This window comes from Oryzias melastigma, linkage group LG21 (assembly GCF_002922805.2).
Source record: "Oryzias melastigma strain HK-1 linkage group LG21, ASM292280v2, whole genome shotgun sequence".
NCBI classification, from domain to species: Eukaryota; Metazoa; Chordata; class Actinopteri; order Beloniformes; family Adrianichthyidae; genus Oryzias; species Oryzias melastigma.
Window position 1 is genome coordinate 25,703,088 of NC_050532.1, and position 19,881 is coordinate 25,722,968.

The following is a 19,881-nucleotide window of genomic DNA, read 5'->3' on the forward strand; positions in this document are numbered from 1 at the left end:
AATGGGAGCTTCAGATGTGATGAAAGCTGGATTTCACTGCATCCCTAGATGGCAGTAGTAAGTCGAGCTTCAGCGCCTGCCACAAGGAAGAGGGGGTCTTTGAGGCAGGATGTGTCCGCCTGTTTGTTTTCCCTTGAGGTTGATGTAGTGCCTTGGTTTTAATTTGAAAATAAATACATTTTTAAGACAAAAAAAAACAATAAAAGAATAAATAAAATACAGTATTTTGAAAGAAGTCGGTGGCGTCCTGCTGCTCCTCCTCGCTCACAGGAGCCGGCTTTCTCCTTCACTCATGAATAAATACAGATTGCTGCTGCCGTCGCACAAAGGCAATTAACTTGAAATTGCTTTGTTGAAACTGCTCCACAAAGAGCTTAGTGCAGGAAATGGCATCACAGCAACTGCATATGTAGAGAGTGGATGTGTGCTCACCTCTCCTCAGATTTGCATGAAGCTGAAGTGAGGAGCAATTAGCTGCAACAGTGACGTCTTTGAAACCGTGCACGCTGGAATACATGGAAACGAGCACAAATATTGATCTAATGTTAAATGAAATGCTCACGATTTGCCCGTTTTTAACAAAGGAGAGGCTTTTCCTAAACAGTCATTTTCAGTGTGAGGAGAGTCCAGCCGCTTATGCAGCAAATGGCCTGTCATCCCACTGTTTGATTAACAAGCGCCGAGACCCCTGGGAGCGCGAAGTCCACTCTCCGCACCAATCTCCATTCAATACGTCTTTGCTTTTCTGACCAAAACGGCTCAAGTCCAACAACAAATGCCTGTCAGACGTTATTTGTTTGACTCCCACATCTCCAGCGTACCCGGGCGTTGGGAGAGTGCCGAGGGTGTGAGGCAACTGGCCGTGACAGGGTCAAAGAGGGTCAAGAGCTGCTGCTCGTTCGTGAGAGTTTTATGGCCGTCTGAAGTGCAGCGTGAGAGCTTCGCTTCTGACAGGGAGTCAGCGGAGCTCCAAGGGCGCAGAGCTGGAAGATGACCCGCGGAGCGTCTCCTCACAATAACCAGTCAGCTCTGCAGCCGCCATGCTGCTGGAACTGGAAATCTTCTAGTGGAGTGAGCGACACGATGCATGAGAGACCGGTTAGACTGATCCTGCAGACCTCCTCCTGTCATGTACTGTAAACTCACATTAATCCACAATCAGATTTTTCTAAGAATCCACAGAGAAAGCTGAAGAAGTGTTGAGACAATAAAAGGTTTTTTTTAATGAAAGAAGGAGAAACGTTTTCAAACCTGTTGTGTCAGAGAAAACCTTTCTGAGTTAGATCTTTTTGTTTACTTTTTGGTAGCGGTGTATCCGGGAAATGCATTTTGGGAAGTGTTTGTGAACATCTCCATCTTTCTTTTCACCTCAGACTGGAAGAAAATGCCCCATAATCTTCCTCTCCTGTCATTTCAGACGTGGCTTTAGATTCTCCTTACGTTCTCCTTCCTCCTGCGCCTCCTTTCAGACGCCGTCACACTGCGGTGTCAGGTCAGAGGTTAGGACACCTCGTTCCGCCGTCTCTGCACATTAAACCACTGACTGAATCATTAAACCGTGTTCTGAAAAACAAACTCGGCTAATTATAAAGAAACATATTGAAAAGTTGCTCATTGTTTGGTACGTTTTTCGACTTAATGCAGTTTTTCTTGATAAAAAAAGTTTTTAATTTATTTTGACAGCCAAAGAGCTGAACGAGAAGCAAAAAAGAAAAAAGTTCATCAACTTTTAGACTTGAAAAGGGATAAATACACATGACTGGCGTTGTCTTTGTAAAATAAAATTGTTCTAAGCCTTTCAGAGTAAACTATATCCTTATATGTGATCATACACTGTAAAAAGGGAAACGTTGGATCAATTAACAATAACTCAGTAATTAGTTACATTTGAAAATGTTTGTTTTTATCAGATTACATTTTAAAGTTCTGCAAACCATCAACTCAAAAAATTGAAATTGTGATTTTAAAACTGTGAGTTGACTGAATCGTTGGATCCCTCTCAGATACGTTTAGGAAATTCCTCACCAGAAAGTTCTTTAGCGTTTGCCACAGTGCAAAGTTTAAACTCTAAAAGTATGGAGAACTAAAGTCTGCACTGTGGACCTTATAATCACAATACCACTTTGGGGTTTTTATAGTGAGAAATGAATATTATGATACACCTACAAGCTCAAAAGTTGATTTTTCATGATAAAGGCCCTTCAATAGCCACACCTCTATGATCTTCAAGCAATGGATTATGGGTAAACAAATGTTGTCATTTAAATTTCTTTTTCATTTATAGGTAGAATTAAAGCCGCGAGCAGCGTTGTACCTGCCACCCCCATGACCCCCGTTTTACCTGCCCTCACTCTCCCCATCCTGCCAGAGCTGCACATGACAAATTCCTGTACATTTTTCAGAATGGACGATTCTCTGCTGGTTTATCTCCATGGCAACCATTTTATTTTTTGGTCACCTGGGGGTGACGAACAAATCTAGGTCATTTTTAGAAGAATCGACAAAAGTAAACTTTTGGATTTCCTTATCAACCAAGGTTCTTTTTTGTTAACCACACCCACATTCCTTATTGGTTCATATTGTATGTCATATTTTTTTATTCAACTTGAGTCACCGACTTATGTATTACGTTTTGACAATATTTTGGGGGGAAATGTGTGAAAAACAGCAAAATCTACATGTGAGGCAATAGATGGAATTCTTCCGGAGGAGTTTAGATTTGTAGCTGGTACTAAAGGGGATTTTATTGAAAATGAGTGATGGTGGCCTCTTCACAAGGTCAAAGGTCAGAAGAACTACAGTTGTGGGTGTAGACTTAGCCTTGTGGTGAGTGAGTACATTTTTTAAAGCTTGATTTACTGGTAAAAATGAACAAATAAGGGAAAAAAACATCATAGGACTTTGGATCAAACCTCAAATCAAATTTTAATTGTAGAGCAATTGTCCGACATAAAATATTTTCCAGATTTTATAAAACAAATAGAAAATTAATATGAAAGTCACATAATTCCTACCCACCCCCACACAGTACCTACACTCACGGTATACACTTGAAAAAGTAAAAAATTGGATCAATTAACTATAGTTCCATAATTTACATTACATTTTTTTTTTTTTTTTTCATCAAATTTAAATTTTGGGTTCATAGTTTACTCAACTCAAAAATAAAAGGTAAAAACGAATGTATTCAATTGTAACAAATTACACAGCTTTTGTTAATTAATCTAATGTTTCACTTTTTACAGTGTAAGAAAACATCAAATGAGACATTGATAAGACGCAAAATAGAAAAGTACAGACAGTCAAAACATAAAAAGTGAAATTCTGAGTGTTTTTTTTCTGACATCAAAATTTGGGGACAAAATGTCATCGTGAAACGTCCGTCCCACCTTAATTATATTCATCCACAGATCATGAAAGTCAATTTTTAACCCTTGACACCAAAACTGTTTTTTTCTTTCAGTTTTTAATGCACCTTTGAATTCTAAATGCCAAAACAACAATTATAACTTTACAGCAAAAAAGTACTTTTTTAATTTAGCTATTCCTGTTGAGGCTGCAGTAAAAGTGATCATAAAATTCTTCATTTTCAGTGAAGCAAAAACATTTTTTTAAATCCACATCTTCAGCGAATTAAATTGTTTGAGTTTCATTCAGGAAGAAGCCACCAATATTTACAAGTTTTCCTCTGACCTGACTCATTTAAAGCTCCTGCACTTTCCCCTCTCCAGTTCTATCATTTGTCTGACTTTTTTTCCATTTCTTTGAGTTTTTGTGGCTTCAAACTAACCGAGCGACATCAACCGACATCAGAGATGAGACATTAAGGAGATTTCCTCTGCTCTGTAAACATCGCAGGTTCAGATTTTAAGTGACGATGAATTCATTTCACTTCAGGAGGAGGTGACTCAAAGACCTCACAGGAGAAAGAAGACGCTCCAACTCCTGATTTTCATGTAAAAATTAAAGACAGAAAAGGAAAAATGTTTGTATCTGAGCCCTGAAAGTTTCATCAAACTGATGACAGAACTCTAGGTTTCCTGTTTTCTGATTTGTATTTGAGTGTTCAGAAATATCCCAGCCTCCCTGAAGGCATCACTGTTCCTGAGTGCTGATTACCTGTTGACTCACCTGGCCTTTCACCACCTGAGCTGGTCGTCTGCCTCTGGACTCACAGTAAGTCTCTTCCTCTTTAAAACTGGACACTTTCAGAATCAACTGTGTTTGGATTGTGGATGTTAGAAAGTGGAATTAGGAATAACTCAATCTTCACCATAAACTCGGTCTTTAACTTGAGTTTCCTGCTCCTCTGACTCCATCACCAAACATTCTTCTGGAAGGTTCCCGCTCAAACAAGCCGAGCTTACCTGAGCTCCTCAGGAGACGGCGGCGTCTGTCTCTGCTGCCGCTCTCCTCTTCCTCTGCCTTAAAGCAGTTTGTTTAACAAATCTTCTTAATCTCGTCTCTTGACTCTGCGTCCCTGAGATCCCAACAGTGATCATTACGAAGAACAAAGACCAATAAAACTTCAGGGGGAGGATTGATAAACATCCAAAGACGACCCCGCTTAAGCCCTAAAACAATCATAAAAGAAGATGGAGTTTGTTTACAGCTTTTAAAGACCAACTCTGATGAAATGTATGTTTTTAGACTTTTTATCATGTTCTTGTGACCATTTTTTTTAATGATTGAGGACAAATATTAAGGAAAATGAAGCTTGAAACCTTATTTCTAAACACGTCTTTATTTGAATCGTTGCAGATGGTTCCGCCCACATTTCAGAGGTACATTTCTAATGACCTCAGAAATTAAGTCCTAGAAAACAACTGATTTTTTTTTTTTATTATTTTGGCTAAAAACAGCATCAATTATAATTAAAAGTCCACAGGGAACGCTTTGAAAATAGATGAAGAGACTATTTTCATTCCCCTTTGGTGTTTTTTGTGTGCTTGCAGGGGCGGACTTAGCAATTTGGGGGCCCAAGGCGAACAGTGAAATGGGGCCCCAATTCTACTTCTTCTTTATTTTTATTTATTATTTTTTTAATCCTTACCTATGAAATAAAACATCAATTGAATAACTTATTCACTGGTCCATTTTAGACAGCATTAATGTCAAAATTCCAAATGATTTAATAAGCATTTAAAAAGTGAAATCACATTTAATAGTTCAAATAATGTATTTTACATACATTAATTTGTCTTGGAAAAAAATAATGTATTAAATGTGCTGATTATTTACCCAACCACTTTCTAGTAAAAAACTAATTATTTTTTGTCAGTTTATCAGGATTTGACTAAAGTAGAGATTAAACTAAAAACCCACTCTGAGAAAAAATGTGTTTTTAACATGTTATTGTGGCATTTTTTTAATACAAAGGATGTAAAATTAAGCTTAAAATTGTCTTCGACCTGGAATCTGGATCAAAACTGTACATCTGGAGAGCTGTAATATTTCTTGCCATCTTTGGTACACAAATATTGCTAGGTTGTGGCTGTGAGGGGGTGTAAGCTAGAACGTGAACAAAAGGATGATGGGAAATGTTGGCAGGCTTACTTGGTTCCACCCACAAGTCAGAGGTGGATTTCTAATGAACTACTGTCGCTCTGCAGAAGCTATGGCCTAGAAAACACGTTTTTGATTTAAGCTAAAATAGAAAATATCTGGTAATGACAGTTAAAAAAAACATTGCAAATACATCAAAAGATGATCAGAGGGGGGCTTTAAAAAGTAATGGGTATGGTGATTATTTTATACATTCCTACCAATTGTTCACCTGGGGGCTCCAAGGTGTTGGGGGGGCCCGGAAACCCGGCTCCACTGGTGGCAGCGGTGGGATCCCGGATCCAAAAGATAAAAAGATGATTAGGATTTTAAAACTAAAACAAAACTAAAGAGTTGATATAATTGAAAGTTATAAGACAAAGAAAAAAATGTCTTTTCATCAAGTCCAATTAAATTGCAATTTTATTTACAAACATTTCATCAGATAAAATGTGAAAAATGTATAAAACTGAAATCAATATCACTTTAAGGTCTTCCAGCAGTTTTTTGTTGAACTGAAATGACATTTTTTACACGTTCTTTTCCGATTTTAATGTAATTAGAGTCACATTGATGGAAAAATCCTTTCAAAAACACTTTTTGAGTGTTTGGTTCGGACTGAATTGCGATCAAACTGCGGGGATCACAGTCAAAATGATAGACTATGATGTCATGACGCACAGCTCTCATTCTTCTCCCTTCTCCGTTTGGTGGCCCCCCACCCAGCTGATGCATTAAGAACTGCGGGCTCTCGTGGTGGACTCCCCCACTCCCTGGTTCTGGTGATGCTGCCGGACTGTGAGGGTTTTGGCATTCCCGTCCGTTTGGATCCAGAGTCCGGCCATCCTCGAACACGTTCACTCATTGAGAAAAGGCAGGAGCCGTACTCCATCCTCGCCCTCCTGCACCCCGCCTCCCCCTCATCCCTGACTCTCTCCTCCGTGCGTCTGAGAGGAACGGCGCCGTGCACGTGCCGGGGAGAGAGAGAGAGAGAGAGAGAGAGAGTCGCAACTGTTCCGCGCGCTGTCCGCCGGACACCAGCGAGTATTGGCGCTCTGCAACCGGGTGGCGGAGGCGGAGGAAGGGGGGAGACTGGACTCGGAACCAGGAGAAGCGCCGCGGCTTCTCACAGCCCGCTCTCCCCAAACATGGAGTTGTTTCTTCTCCTCCTTTTTTCGGGATTATTTCCGCGCGCCGATCCCGCGGAGGTGTCGGACGGGGAGAAAGGTAAGCCGGAGCCGGGCGGGCAGGCAGGCCGGCCGCCGGGGTGCGCAGTCCGCTCAAACTTGGCACGGCGGGGCTGGGGATGCTGCGGAGGCTGGAGGCGGTTGGATGCTGTAGAGTTGGCGGGAGATGCTGCGGCTGTGGCGGCATGGATGCCACCTGTGTCACGCTCGCAGGAGGCGCGCGTGCGTCTGCAGGAGGATGCGTGAAGAGCGGGGCAGGCTCGCTGTCTGCGCCCGCAGGTGCGCAGCGGCGCTTTGCTTGGATGCAGCAGGTGAAGCTCTGCGTCTCTGGGATGTTTGGGCTCGTGGCTTCAGCTCTGTAGCGCGCGCGCACTGACCAGGATTCGAGTATTTCTCATATATTTGCTCCTGGATGTTGGAGCGGAGGCTGCTGTGAGGGTGTCACGCGCTCCAGCATGCAGATTAGTTTTATTACATCCAGAGAAACCTTCCCAAGCATCTCAACTTATGTGTCATTAATTCAAATATGAATCAATCTTCATTCAGTCTCAGTTTCCTCCAGTTCATAATTGATGAATCTAAGTTTTTGAAAACCAAATCTCATCTTTTCCATTTGCAGGTCCCCCTTCTCTCCCACCTTTGTACCAGATTGCTCTGCTTGACTGTCACAAATGTCACTGACACCCCCACCCCCACTACCACCACTTTATCACCAACTCATCCTGGAAGAAACAGAGCTGGGGGGGTCTGCCTCCCCATCCCAGCAGGCAGGACAAACAGCAGAGAGCTCCTCTCTGCGCGTGAAATGAAAAGATGGATTCGCCTCTTTCAGCTCCTCGAGAGCTGCTGGGGCGTGAGGTGGGGGGCACTTCGCCTCAGCCTGGCTCCCAGTGAAAAACGAGACCCGGCCGGCTCTAATGGCTCATCGGGGTTAGCAGCATATTTAAATTGAAAACCGTTCGGATCAATCCACCCCGGCATAGATCTGTGGTGGAGAGGGAAGTCGGGACGTCGGCCGTGGATCTCGTCTGCTGTCCGGCTCCATTTGCAGCCAGAATAAATGAGGGCTCTCCTCTCTGTGTCTAAATGGATGGGAACGATAATGGCATTTCTTTCAACACCAGAGCTGCTTGTTCGTTTAAATAGTCTGGAAATTAATTTGCAGTGTGGAAGCAGCATTTCTCCCTGGAATGAATTAAAAGCATCTCTGGAGCTCATTCCTACTTTGTCTCTTAAATGCTGATGTGACTAAACCAGCAGCTTAGGAAATCTGGACACCTAAAAGAAACATCTAAATACTCTTTAATCCGATGCAACGACCTCAGCTCCAGATAAGCATCGTCAAACAGCTCAAGGTTGTTTGTAATGTACACCCCATTTAAAAGTTGATAGCATTGTGGAAGCACAGATAGGTCCAAACACTAATGCAGGTGAGACAGCCTGAGGAGCTAATTAAATGAGTCTGTGAGATGCTATCGCACAAGTGCATGCATGCAGGCGGCGAGCGCAGACGCACAAAGAAAGCCAAGCAGAGTGAAGCCTTAGTTAGTGTTGGTGCGCACACGCTGACCAGCAGAGATAAAACGCAACCCGCCTGCATATTTTAAAATGTCTATAATTCAATCTCCAGGAAAGTCTGGGACGAACCTGCAGAGGCAGAATATGTGGATTTAGAACAAATGATCATGAATAGAACAAATCTTATCTGGAGAAGGAAAAATAATCAATTCCTTCAATGGAGTCTGGTTTTTAGAGGGTTTTCAGCGTGATTTGAATAAAAACAATAATAAAAAGTGTTTGTGTTCAACAAAACTAACCCCAATAACCACAAATCAACTGTTCTTATTGCAAAAAGATGAATGTTTTGCAAGAGAAAGTCATGTTATTTGGTTTTCTTTCTTTCTCACTAAACAATTATTGTTTTTTATTATCATATTTTCTTTTATATGCATTTAATTGCAGTTTTATATTTAAACACATTTTGCAAGAATATTTTAATTGCAACACAACAAATCATCCTTCAGCAGCAAATTCTTCAAAAATGTTAAAAATATAATATTCACATCTATTCCAAGAATCTATTTTTTTTAAGCATTTCTATAATAATACGTGGACTTTGGTATGCATTGAATTTTATAAAAATGCTTCTTTTTCCCTGAGTTTTGTTCTATCTGCTCATGTTGCCTTCCAGCACATGGAGCTTCTGCTGCTCACATTTTGCTGTTGGTGGTTTAGAGGGAAAATTGTACTAAAAAAAAAAAGCTCTGAATGTCTCACCTGTCCCGGTGGGCTCGACATGAACTCATTCTGCAACGTGAAGATGTTTCTGAGACTCGATCGGGAAGCAAATCTTTGGAGGTAAAACTTGTGTTTTTGAAATTTACCTTTTTTTTTGGTATGAAGACAAACTGCCAGATCTTGTGGACTTTCATGTTGAGCTGTTGGTCTCCGACTTTCCTGCATTGCTTTTGGCGAACATAGTTCACTAACGTTCAGACGTGAGGAGTTCGTCCTCCTCCTGTTTCACACTCTATATAATCAGAGCTGCTGCAAAGACAACCATCTGGATCATCCTGTGGATTTTTCTGTTGGTTTTAAGGAAATGTTGCCTCTAATGATGGAAGATTTGCACGTCCTCTCATGTCTGGGTTTACGGTCTTCTACCAAACCTTGAAGTGGTGTGAATGGAAGTGGATCAGCCACTTTTTGTGTTTGAACCACCTGCTCTGCAGAATCAGTTCTTGTGAGCCCTTAAACTGGTGTGACAGTGTGTACTTGAATAGGAACACAAACGAGCTTTTGAAATTAAGCTTGTTCATGGATCCAAATGTAGTTTTATAATGTTTAATGTTTCAGTAGTTTGTTAGATGTTACACATCGAGGTATCAAACTGTTAGAAATTCAACATTTTGTGTCAAAAGTGTAAATAATCTATCTGTGTGTTTGTAAAGACCCATTCAATCCAGTGTGAAGTGAAGTGGTTGGTCTGTGTGCGGTGAAAAGTCACTTCTGAGGGGCTTCTGACCCGGTTAGCAGAACTGCTCTGACTGATTCGTTGAATTTCCATCGTTATCAAGCCGTCTTTCTGCTCGTCTTTGGTTCTTGAATTGAAACTGGAGCTTTAGAGTGACGTGGTGTCCTCCAGAACTAAATCCAAGTTGTATTTGTGAGTATTTCTTAATTCAAATCATGTTGGATCAGAAAACTGGATGCTTGAAAAAGCTCCGACTACTGCAATGGGCGTTTCTCCTTCTGCTGCATCCGTTTGTACGTGACTAGATCCATGTAGGTCTTCAGTTTCCTCGTCTGAGCTGACCTCTGCTTCAAGACTGTACGACTGGACTGATCCAATATTTCTTGTCGTTATTTTTGCACCGCTAATGTTAGCTTGAGGCTATAAGCTCGCATGGATGAACTCCCAGTGATGGGGAGGGGGGCGGGGTTGCTCCGAGCCAACAGCCCCGCCCACAAACCAGAACTGTATTTCTAATGAGCTAATGCCATTCTACGTAAGACATAACTTAAAAAACAACTAAAACTTCTTGATTTTGTCTAAAAACGTCATAATTAAAAGATCAATTTTACAAAACAGTTTAGTTGGAGTGGGGCTTGAAGAGATTCTGAAGAAAGTTTTATTATGGAAAACTACTGGATTCTCTCCACCACATCGACTCATTCTTGACCATTGACAAATACAGAAATGGACAAAACAAGGCTGTGACGTCACAGATTGAAAAAACCTTGGGTTCCAACGTATTGAAGTCAATTCAGTCGCCATTTTTCGGCGGTACGGATATCACCCAATTTCACCATTTTAGGACCAGATGATGTTAATGAGCAGTGATTGGTCAGAGAATCTGTCAAACGCTTTGAACATTTGAGGTGGGGCCAGCAGTCGCCACATGCTTTTACTGAGGACTCTGATTGGCCAGTTTATAACTTGAACAAGTTACAGTAAAGAATATATATCACAAAAAAAGCTTTAGCAAGAAGATGTTAAAAAGAGACACCAGAGCGGAGCAACAATGACTAATAGATGGTTATTTTATTATTAAGTCTATGGAATTTTGGCTTTCTGGGACCAGTGGGTACTTCATGTTTGGAATATGAGGGGGGAGGGGATGATCAGTCCAGTTCTCTCTATACTGTCTATGTCAAGTCACTTGGTCACGTGTTGAACATTTCTCTCCTAAAGAAGCTGCACCAACTGCTAGATTTAAACCCTCAAGCTAACAAAGTTAACAAACAAAAAACATATGTATTTTTAGAAAGTTTCTTTTGGCTGAAAAAAGGAAAGAGAAGAAGAAGATTTGACTTCAAAATAAAAGAAATCTGCATTTCACGGAACAAAGTAGGAGTCTTTTATGTCTTTTATGAATTTAGTGTGACAGTGGTTTTCCAATAATAATAATATTAATGCAGAATATTAAGAATCCGGCTGTCTAATGTTACGAGGAAGCGGCTAATAAAGACCTTCAAATGGTGGATTTTTATTATGAAATTTAGAAATTTTCTTTTTTTTTTTTTTTTTTTTTTCGCACCTTAAAAGCCAGATGAGGCTGAAATTGGCGTCCAATTTGTTTTGTAGCTTCTACTTTAAGAGTTACGAGTTGATGGAAAATCCACATTTAAGTTAAAATCACATTTTAATGGTTCTTTGATGGAATCTAGAGGACTAATAACGTTTAAAGCAGGGATTTATTAGTAGTAAGTATTCATTTTCCAGAGGATGAAGATAAACTTTTCCCTCAAAATTTAAGGGAAGCTAGAAAAAAAAAAAAAAAAAATGGACACCCATTTCAGCCTCCCACGGGGTTCTTGAAATTGTTATGGACTTTAGTGGAGGTACTCTCCCGTACACGGCTGCTGAGTCAATAGAATCACTTATCAAAGCAAATCTAAGGATGTTTTCCAAAAAGGAAGCTTTCGGGAATCCTTTCAGCTCAACCGACCCCCCCACTAAAATGTATAAAGAAAGGGGCAAATCTGAGGTCTTGACTCTTGACATTTGGATTCAAGCAGAAATGCCGTACATGAAGGTCACAATCATACAAGCCTGGCTGAGCTGGGGAGGGAAAATATTTTACTGCAGCTAAAAAATATTCAAAAAACATGCTTCACATTTGTTACTCAGTTTTTCAGAACATGAACATTTTAAATTGGACATTAAAACTGCAGCTTCTCCCTAAGCTGTGAAAAAATAGAAATAAACAGCGCGTGAATCTGAAGGGACTCTGTTCTGACACCACTGAATTGGACGTTTGGGGCATGCGTTGGTGATTATGCAGTCCAGAAGTAACACTATCTAAAGGTGTACATTTTCCTTCCTCCAGCTAAGTGAAATAAACTGTTACATTTCTCACATCAACCGCAGGGAACAACACCCAAGTGCATACAGACCGCTGGCAGGAAGGAAGGAAGCATCGGCTCTTTTTTATAAGCTAATGTGAAAAATTCGGTCTCAAAGTAAGACGGGCAGGTTGGAAGCACGAGCAGGTGTTGGATGACAAGAGCCGCGAAACATAAACATCCAAACGCACATATGGGTACGTGACAAACAGCCGAGGGAGGATGGCAGGTAAGCAGGCACAGGGGCTGATGGGAGAATTAGAAACAGGTGGGTGTGGCTTTCAAGCAGGAGGAAAGTTGGAGGGCAAGAAAGTTAGGAAAAAATAAAATTTTTAAGAGGAATTTAAATAAATATGCATCAATCAATTATGAGTGTGCAGAAAGTGTTATCTGTATTGATTTAGTGCTTGTTCAGATTGGAATCTAATTAATGAGAGTATTCAAATAGTTGTAACTTTTTTTTCCTTTACTGACATTTATCAGTAAAATCAATAAAACATCCATTCACTCACTAGGATACAAGAAAATGTTGGCTTTTTGAGGCAATTCCATGTAGCTCTCTTTGTCCTGAATGGTAAAAGAATGAGTTTGTGATCATGTGGACAAACGTTTACAGCATGATTAAAAACGGACAAAAAATATCAAAAACTAAAAGTCAGGCAGATTTGAGGATATATTTCATTTGAACTCTTGGTTTGTTTTGATCCGTATACAAATCCACATCAATCTATTTCCTTTCTTGTCTGTTTTTTATGTAAATAATTGTTTTGCACACTAATTATTGTACATCTGTTAGTCAGATTCTTTAATTTATTTCATCATGAAAAACATATTTATTTAAATTAATTGCCTTTAGCATTCAAAAAACAAACAAACCCTCAGAGACCAACGAACTATTGTTGAACTAAAAGCATTTTTATGATTTCTGTTTCTACAGAATGTCGATTCAATGAGACAAACTACTGAATGCTTTGAAAAGTTCGCATTAGATTTGTAATTTACTGCAGCTTCACATCTTTTTCTTCACTTGGTTCAAGGAAATGTATTTAGTGTTTAATCTCAGATGGTTTTCTCCCACAGAACTTGTTCATAGGATGGTTTCATTCATTCGTAGGTTTGTTAGAATTGTTTTTCTCTGAATGTGATGAACCGGCCACCTGTCCAGAGTGTGCCCCCCCTCCTTTTACCCCATGCTGGGACAGGTTCCTGCGGGAACACATGATGGATGGTTAAATATATAATTTTGACCTTTTTCCAATACAGTCTTTTTATGGTTCTACAATAGAAGTCTTATAGTGTATCCTGAAAAACTCTTCTCTGTTATGTTGAATAGCACAGCATCAGATGGATGGCTAAATGTAATCTTTATTCTTAAAGCATAGATGCCATTAAGACTGAAGATTATTCTAAATGCCAGAAATTAATGCACTGAACACTTGTGTTAGCATGTTAGCTTTAAATTGCTACATCAGATACAGCTACAACAAAAAAAGCAACTTTTAGCCTAAAAAGTGAGGTGAAAACATGTATCAATTTTAAAACAAGTGGAAATCCAGCTGTCTAATCTGTCTCCTTTCTCTGCTACTAAAAATAATCCTAATGCTGCGTTTACACCAAACGCGTACATCAGGGAATCCAGATTTAATGTTTACTCCACACAGACGTGATTAGAGGTCCTGCAGTGCGTTTCAGGTGTTACTAGTCCCACTTCCAGAGTTAAAAATCTGAATTTTGGCAAAAAATTTGCATTGCAACAACCAATCAGGGACTTGGCTTTGTCGTCTGATGCATTGACGGTATTGTTTGGTGAAATCTATAACAAACGTGGAGGAGAACCTGATCGTTCTCCTCCTGAACTTCTTGAGATTTTTCTTATTTGCATCCATACATTATTTAGACTAATGCGGAACAGCAAGTCATTAAACGGGATCACAGAGAGAAGGAAGTACCGCTGAAAGCTGTCATCAGCTCCTGAAGTGGATGGGGAAGCTCACCGTACTGATCAACACATTCTCATCCTCCGGTCGTCACAAACTGACGTTTGGTTAAGGACCCGTCTGCTTCAAGTTTTTGACGTTTTAGCTGGTTGTTGTTTGACGTTCTGGCTGTTCGTAAAAACCAGCAGTCGTATAGGATGCGGCACCGGATGCAGACACGTTCTCGGGACATGTCTGGTACCCAAACCCAACATCCTAAACCTAACCTAGTGCCGGACCTAAACCGGTGCCAGATGCGGTACTGGGCGTGCAGCACTTCCGTGTTAGGGTACCAGTGCGCTCTGCATCCCGGTACTGGACCAGTTCCAGTTCGCGGTCCGGAGGCTGGTGACCCGTGATTTAATGGGAGCAAAATGACGAGTTGGGGAAACCCAAAGCATCTATTTTTGACGTGGAGGGGTCCTTAACCAAACGCCAAAACGTAGTGATTTGGGAGTGAACATGTGCTGCATCGGGAGAATCTCTGAATGATCTCATGAACCCAAACATGGAGACGAGATTACCAACGCTTTTGTAGAACTCTTCAAAATAAATCAACCTGATCTCTCAACGTCATCTGTGTCTTCCATACATTGTAAATGAGAAATACAGTCAGCGTTGCAATGACAGTAGCTCCGCCCACATGCAACAGAAGCATTAAGTTCATCAACACGTTTTTATCCCCACCTGTGGTGATTGTAGCTCCGAGTTTAGGTTTCCTGGGACAGGAAAGGGCTCAGGATGTACAGAACACCAACACCCCCTCATATGTCATACCTGCTGATGTGAACTTTACGAAGGTTGGATCTGGATAACCTTTACTGTAGCTTCAAAATGAGTTTTCTTAATGAGGAAGTCTGTATAAGGAGCAAAAAGGTTCCCGGTCTAAACCAGTACAGGGTCCTCTTGTTCACGCGGGGGTGTTCTCTGTGCTGACCGGCTTCCTCCCACAGTCTAAAGCATGTTAGGTTAATCGCTGATGCAAAACTGACCACAGGAGTGTGCATGGCCGGTTGTTCCTGTGTGTAGACCTGTGGTGGGCTGGCTTTCTGCCCAGGGGATGCCCCGCCTCTCACCTGATGACAGCTGGGATGGACCCCCCCACCTCTGTCACCCTAAACGGGATGAACGATGGTCTGGTGGATGCAAATGAGCAACTCATAAACACAAATGAGGAACACGTTGGAGCTTTTTTTGGATTCCAGTTATAAAATAATTGGATAATAAGGATGTATTTTATCTCTTAAAATTTGATCTATGACAGCATATGTCTCTTCAAAATAAAATAAATTATGCTGAACGTATGAAGGCTTAAATATGTTTATAATCTTGTTAGATTGGAAATAATTTCACTGGAGGAAAACACAGTGGTACTCGACCTTCTTCAGGCCACAGACCAGATTAAATTCAAATGTATTTTCACTGACCGGTCCGAATGAGGCTGAAGTCGGCATTTTTAAATGCTAATTCTAAAAGCTATTTTCAAAATAAAATGCTACAACAGGAAATTTTAGTTTCACTGCTTGATTTATTTCCCCCATTTTAACTCTGAATCAGGCTCAGAGGACAAAAAGATTGATCACATTTTGTCCTCACATAAATCCTCTTTCATTGGGTATCTTTTTTAACACATAGGAACATTTTCTGTGCTAAAGTTTCTAAACCTAATTAGTGCTTTCATGCAGGAAAATTGTCAAATATCCCATTTATAAGTTTCCACAAATCAGCAACTTTATTTGATTGGATCTTTGTTTTCTGTAAAATGTTTGAACTTTGATGAGGGGTTTCACTTTAATGTCAAATGGAGGCTAAAAACTGGACACTAGCTTCCGACTTTTAAGGATAAAAGTGATATTTTTTAAATTTAGGTGGTCAAGAGGCCAAAGAGGATATTGTGAACATAATCTGGAAATATTTCAAAATAAAACTTCCTTCTGGATCAGAAAATAAACTAAACAGAAATCATCTAAATTAGCATCCATTCTAAAAAAAAACATCCACTCTAGTGTCAAGTCAGAAGTGTTTGAAGTTTACCAGCTTATTGGACATCAGAACAGCTTTGAATTAAATTACTGTTGCGTTACGGACGCAGACTCTTCCTTTCTATCCTTATAGAAACTCACAACTCCAGGTAGAGTTCAACATCTTTACTCGGGTCTGTACTGAGAAAAGAAAACATTGGATCAATAAACAAATGTCCATGTTTTATTACATTTAAAATCGTTAGTTTTTATTAAATTAAACTTTTGGGTTCATGATTTACCAAACCTAATTAGATAAAAACGAATATTTTCAAATGTAACAGATGACAGCTTTTGTTTATTGGTCCAATGTTTTAGTTTTTACAGTGCATTAAATCATAAACACAGCACATCTGCAGCTCTATTTACTCTGAGAGGGCAATGATAGCTCAACAGTCAGATTACTTTTTTAAAAAATGTATAAATTCTTGTTTTGTTTTTCTAGAAAACAAAACGTCATCGATAGAATGTCTAAAAACTGTAATAAATTCAACTTTAAATGAACAAAGGAAATAAAGCACATGAGATTACAGAGGATTTGTTGACACCTGGAATAAATGATGGAAACTTAGTGTCTTCAGTAAAAAAAAAAAAGACTTTTTGTTCTATTTTTTTAAGGATGTACACTAACCCCATGACGTTTCTTCATCAACTTTTGTTCAGTTGCAGGAAAGTCTCTGACCTTAAAGTGGAGCTCTTTGGTTGGCACCTTGAGTTGACCTTCCATGGTCAAGTGGAATTCTGTTTTCAAAGCTGTTTCACTTCCTTTTTTGGGAAACCATTAAGTCGAAATGTTCCTGCCAGCTGTGCGGTCTCCTCTGTAGCTCCATTTTCTGCCCACAACCTGTTCTGACATGGCAGCAAAAGTGTTCACTTCAGCAATCGGCAAGCCTCAGGAGGGAGAAGGGCCCACACACTCGCTCTGTCTTCACTCGGTAATTGAAGAAACCACATGTAGATTCTGGTTAAAACTGTGTAGAGCGTTGGAGGAGAGACTGTGAAAAGAACAGCAGATCCTGCACGAGTCAGCACCGCTTCATCTTCCCCGTCAGCTGCACTGCACTTCAGATGCTTTTCCTCTCACGTTTGCTCTTCGTGTTTGCCTTGGCTCCAAAACCAGACAACCCGGATGGTGGTGGTGCGTCGTGTTTCAAGCCGAACGGGGAGCAGATTCAGAGCTGCAAGCAAACTGGAATTCTTTCCCCAGAAGCGCATTAAAACCCACCGGAGACTTGACAGGCTTTTTCATGTTTGTTTTTAAGGCGTGCGCTTAGGCAGCATTTTTGCAAGATTCCGTCCAGCATTCAGGCCTTTACACGCGGTAAAAAGACACTGAAAGAGCCAGACATCCATCAGGAGATGTCAGCTGAGTGTTGCTGCGGTTGAGCTCTCACATGTCGTTTCAGGACAGAGGTGAAGGATGGCCTCCAGCTACTCAAAGATTCAGAAAATGGAGCGAGCTCAGGACAGAACACAGATATGGAAAAAGGCTGTTGGATCTTTGATAGTGCCAGGTTTAATATCGCCTCTCGCGCCCTTAATGGGTTACAATTCAATCAGCGATAGATTTTGCTCGGCTTGTAAAATCAGGGGCTGTAAATTGACTTGCGGCATTGATTACCGATAGAAAGAAGCTCCCCCTTTTTGATGCTCATGATCTGTTTTGGTTAAAGTCTGCCTCGACTTAATTATTTGGGTTGCACGGGCTGTTAAATTGAGTTTTCTGAGATATTAAAATATTTTACAATGGTAATAATGAACTAAAACGACTTTTTCAGGGGGAATCCGGCTGGAGTTTATCCTACAAACTGATTTGCCGACACATTCTCACTCCCAACTCATTTGGTTACTGACCTCCTCAGCGGCACTTTGATGATTTGGGTGTCCGCAACTTGTCGTTTTTTGACGTGCTGGCTGTTCCCACTAAATCCCATATCTCCAATCTCCTTTTCTTGCTTTAGTTTTAGTACATCGTGTATAACAGAAACTTAATGTTGTTTGAAAAAAGATTGCTAAGAAGAATACCGCCGTAAAGAGGAAAACGGAAATGCTAGCTTAGCGCTATATTGGTGCTTTCTTATGTCGTCACCACTTTATGCCTATCAACACATTGCTACAGCGGCTCTGCCCCAATCTTCCCATTCCATTTTTCTATGGACCTACAACGGATGGAGGCTCTCAAGAAGTACTGGTCGGAACAGTTTAATGATGCTTTTTTTTTTTTTTTTTTTTTTTACTTGTCCTGTCCAACAGCTGAGCAAACAGATACGGGCTGAGAGCCTCTAGTGTTGGGCAGATTTTACTGTCACAACAGGAGTTTGAGTATAACCCCTGTTGTATTTCACACTAAGCTTTATTTATATTGATTTTTTTTTGTTGTTGGACTGGACGGAAAGGACAAAGGAGGGGGGCAGGTGGGATTAGAGAAAATGGGAAAGAAGAAGATGGCAACATCATAATAAGTCCATTTTACATTGGAAACTCAAAATACCGAACTGGACCGCGTAACAAACTTAAAAATTTTTTGGCAACAAATTTATTCCAGTTTTCAGCTTTTTCCTTTCTTGTGTGAATTTTCTGTTATTTTATTTTGAAAAACCGGAAGTGTGGACAGTTCCTGCTAGTGTTGAACAAGGTGGCCACAGCCACGCCCTCTCAGAGTTGCAGAGGGTAAGCTATATTTTGCCAATTTTTTAAAATAATTTGTGGATATTTAGCATGCTGTTTTGTTTTTGTTATTCAATAGGTGTTACAGCATATATGTTAGCCTAGATTTGTGTCATTGAATTTATGTATTTTAAGTTTTGTGCATTTTGTACAAGTTGAACATTTCTTTTGGCTAGCGAACAGATGTGAAAGAAAGACTGTTGTGGAAAAGCAGCCATTTTACATTTAAATTTTGATCTTGTAGGGAGCCAGGTGTGCCACTGCAGGTGGAAACATTGTATTTTTTTTATGTCTTTCACAGACCAGAGTAAAGCTGTCAAACTCTTCCTGGTGTTGTGAGTTTCTGTACAGATGAAGGGGAAAGTCTATTTCCGTTACAACCGCAGCGTACCGGTGGAAACGAGGCTTTAGGGTACCAGTACCGGACATGTGCGTTAATGCATCCTGTAGTGCATCAGATACCGTGTACTGAGTGTTGTAGACTCTTGATTTTATGAACAGCCAGCACATCAAAAAACATCGAGTTGGGGACACCTAAAGCATCAAAAAGTGAGTCTTTAACCAAACGTCAATATGCGTGAGATTGTGCTGGACCTGCATACTATTGAGATGTTCCAATAAACAGGATAATGGGATACTCTTTTGCCGTGTGTTTATTTCTGTTGGTTGTTATAGCATCAGCTTTAAGTGAAGACTATCCCTCTTAAGCCTACCTTAAGAGTCAACAGCTTAAACCAAAACGAGCTGCTTGGAATTGAAGATCAGCAAAACAAACAAGCTGATCTCTTTAGACGAAGTGGGCTGGCTCAACAGGGGCTATCTAGAAGGTAAGAGCTGGGCGTGAAGCTCGAGGCAGAGTTAAGCAATCCTCTTTCTTCAAGTGTCTCAAAGGGTAAAAGAATCCATCTGCAGCATTTGGCCTGTCAGAGTGAGATCTGTCAGGATGGAGGCAGCACCCTGAGGAGATAACGTGTACATAAAGTTGTGTTCGCAGCGTGCAAAGACCTTCGGTGTGTCAGCGGCGTACCGGTACACTGTGGTGCACGCTGGTGGACTTTCTTCCTCCAGGATGTCTGCAGCCCAGCAGGAGTTCTCTTCGTTTAACCCGAGTGTGCTGTCTGTGGCCCGTTTGACCCA

The 19,881-nt window shown here is 40.6% G+C and overlaps 1 protein-coding gene across 1 annotated transcript in view; it reads left to right on the forward strand.

Moving 5' to 3' along the window:
• Positions 1-6,197: 6,197 nt before the first annotated feature.
• Positions 6,198-19,881, forward strand: part of lrp1bb (low density lipoprotein receptor-related protein 1Bb) — a gene marked incomplete in the record, with an annotated part of 410,583 nt that continues 396,899 nt past the window's right edge. Inside the window, 1 exon segment of the mRNA XM_024287246.2 lies at positions 6,198-6,771. Coding sequence (XP_024143014.2) covers positions 6,330-6,771 — 442 coding nt within the window.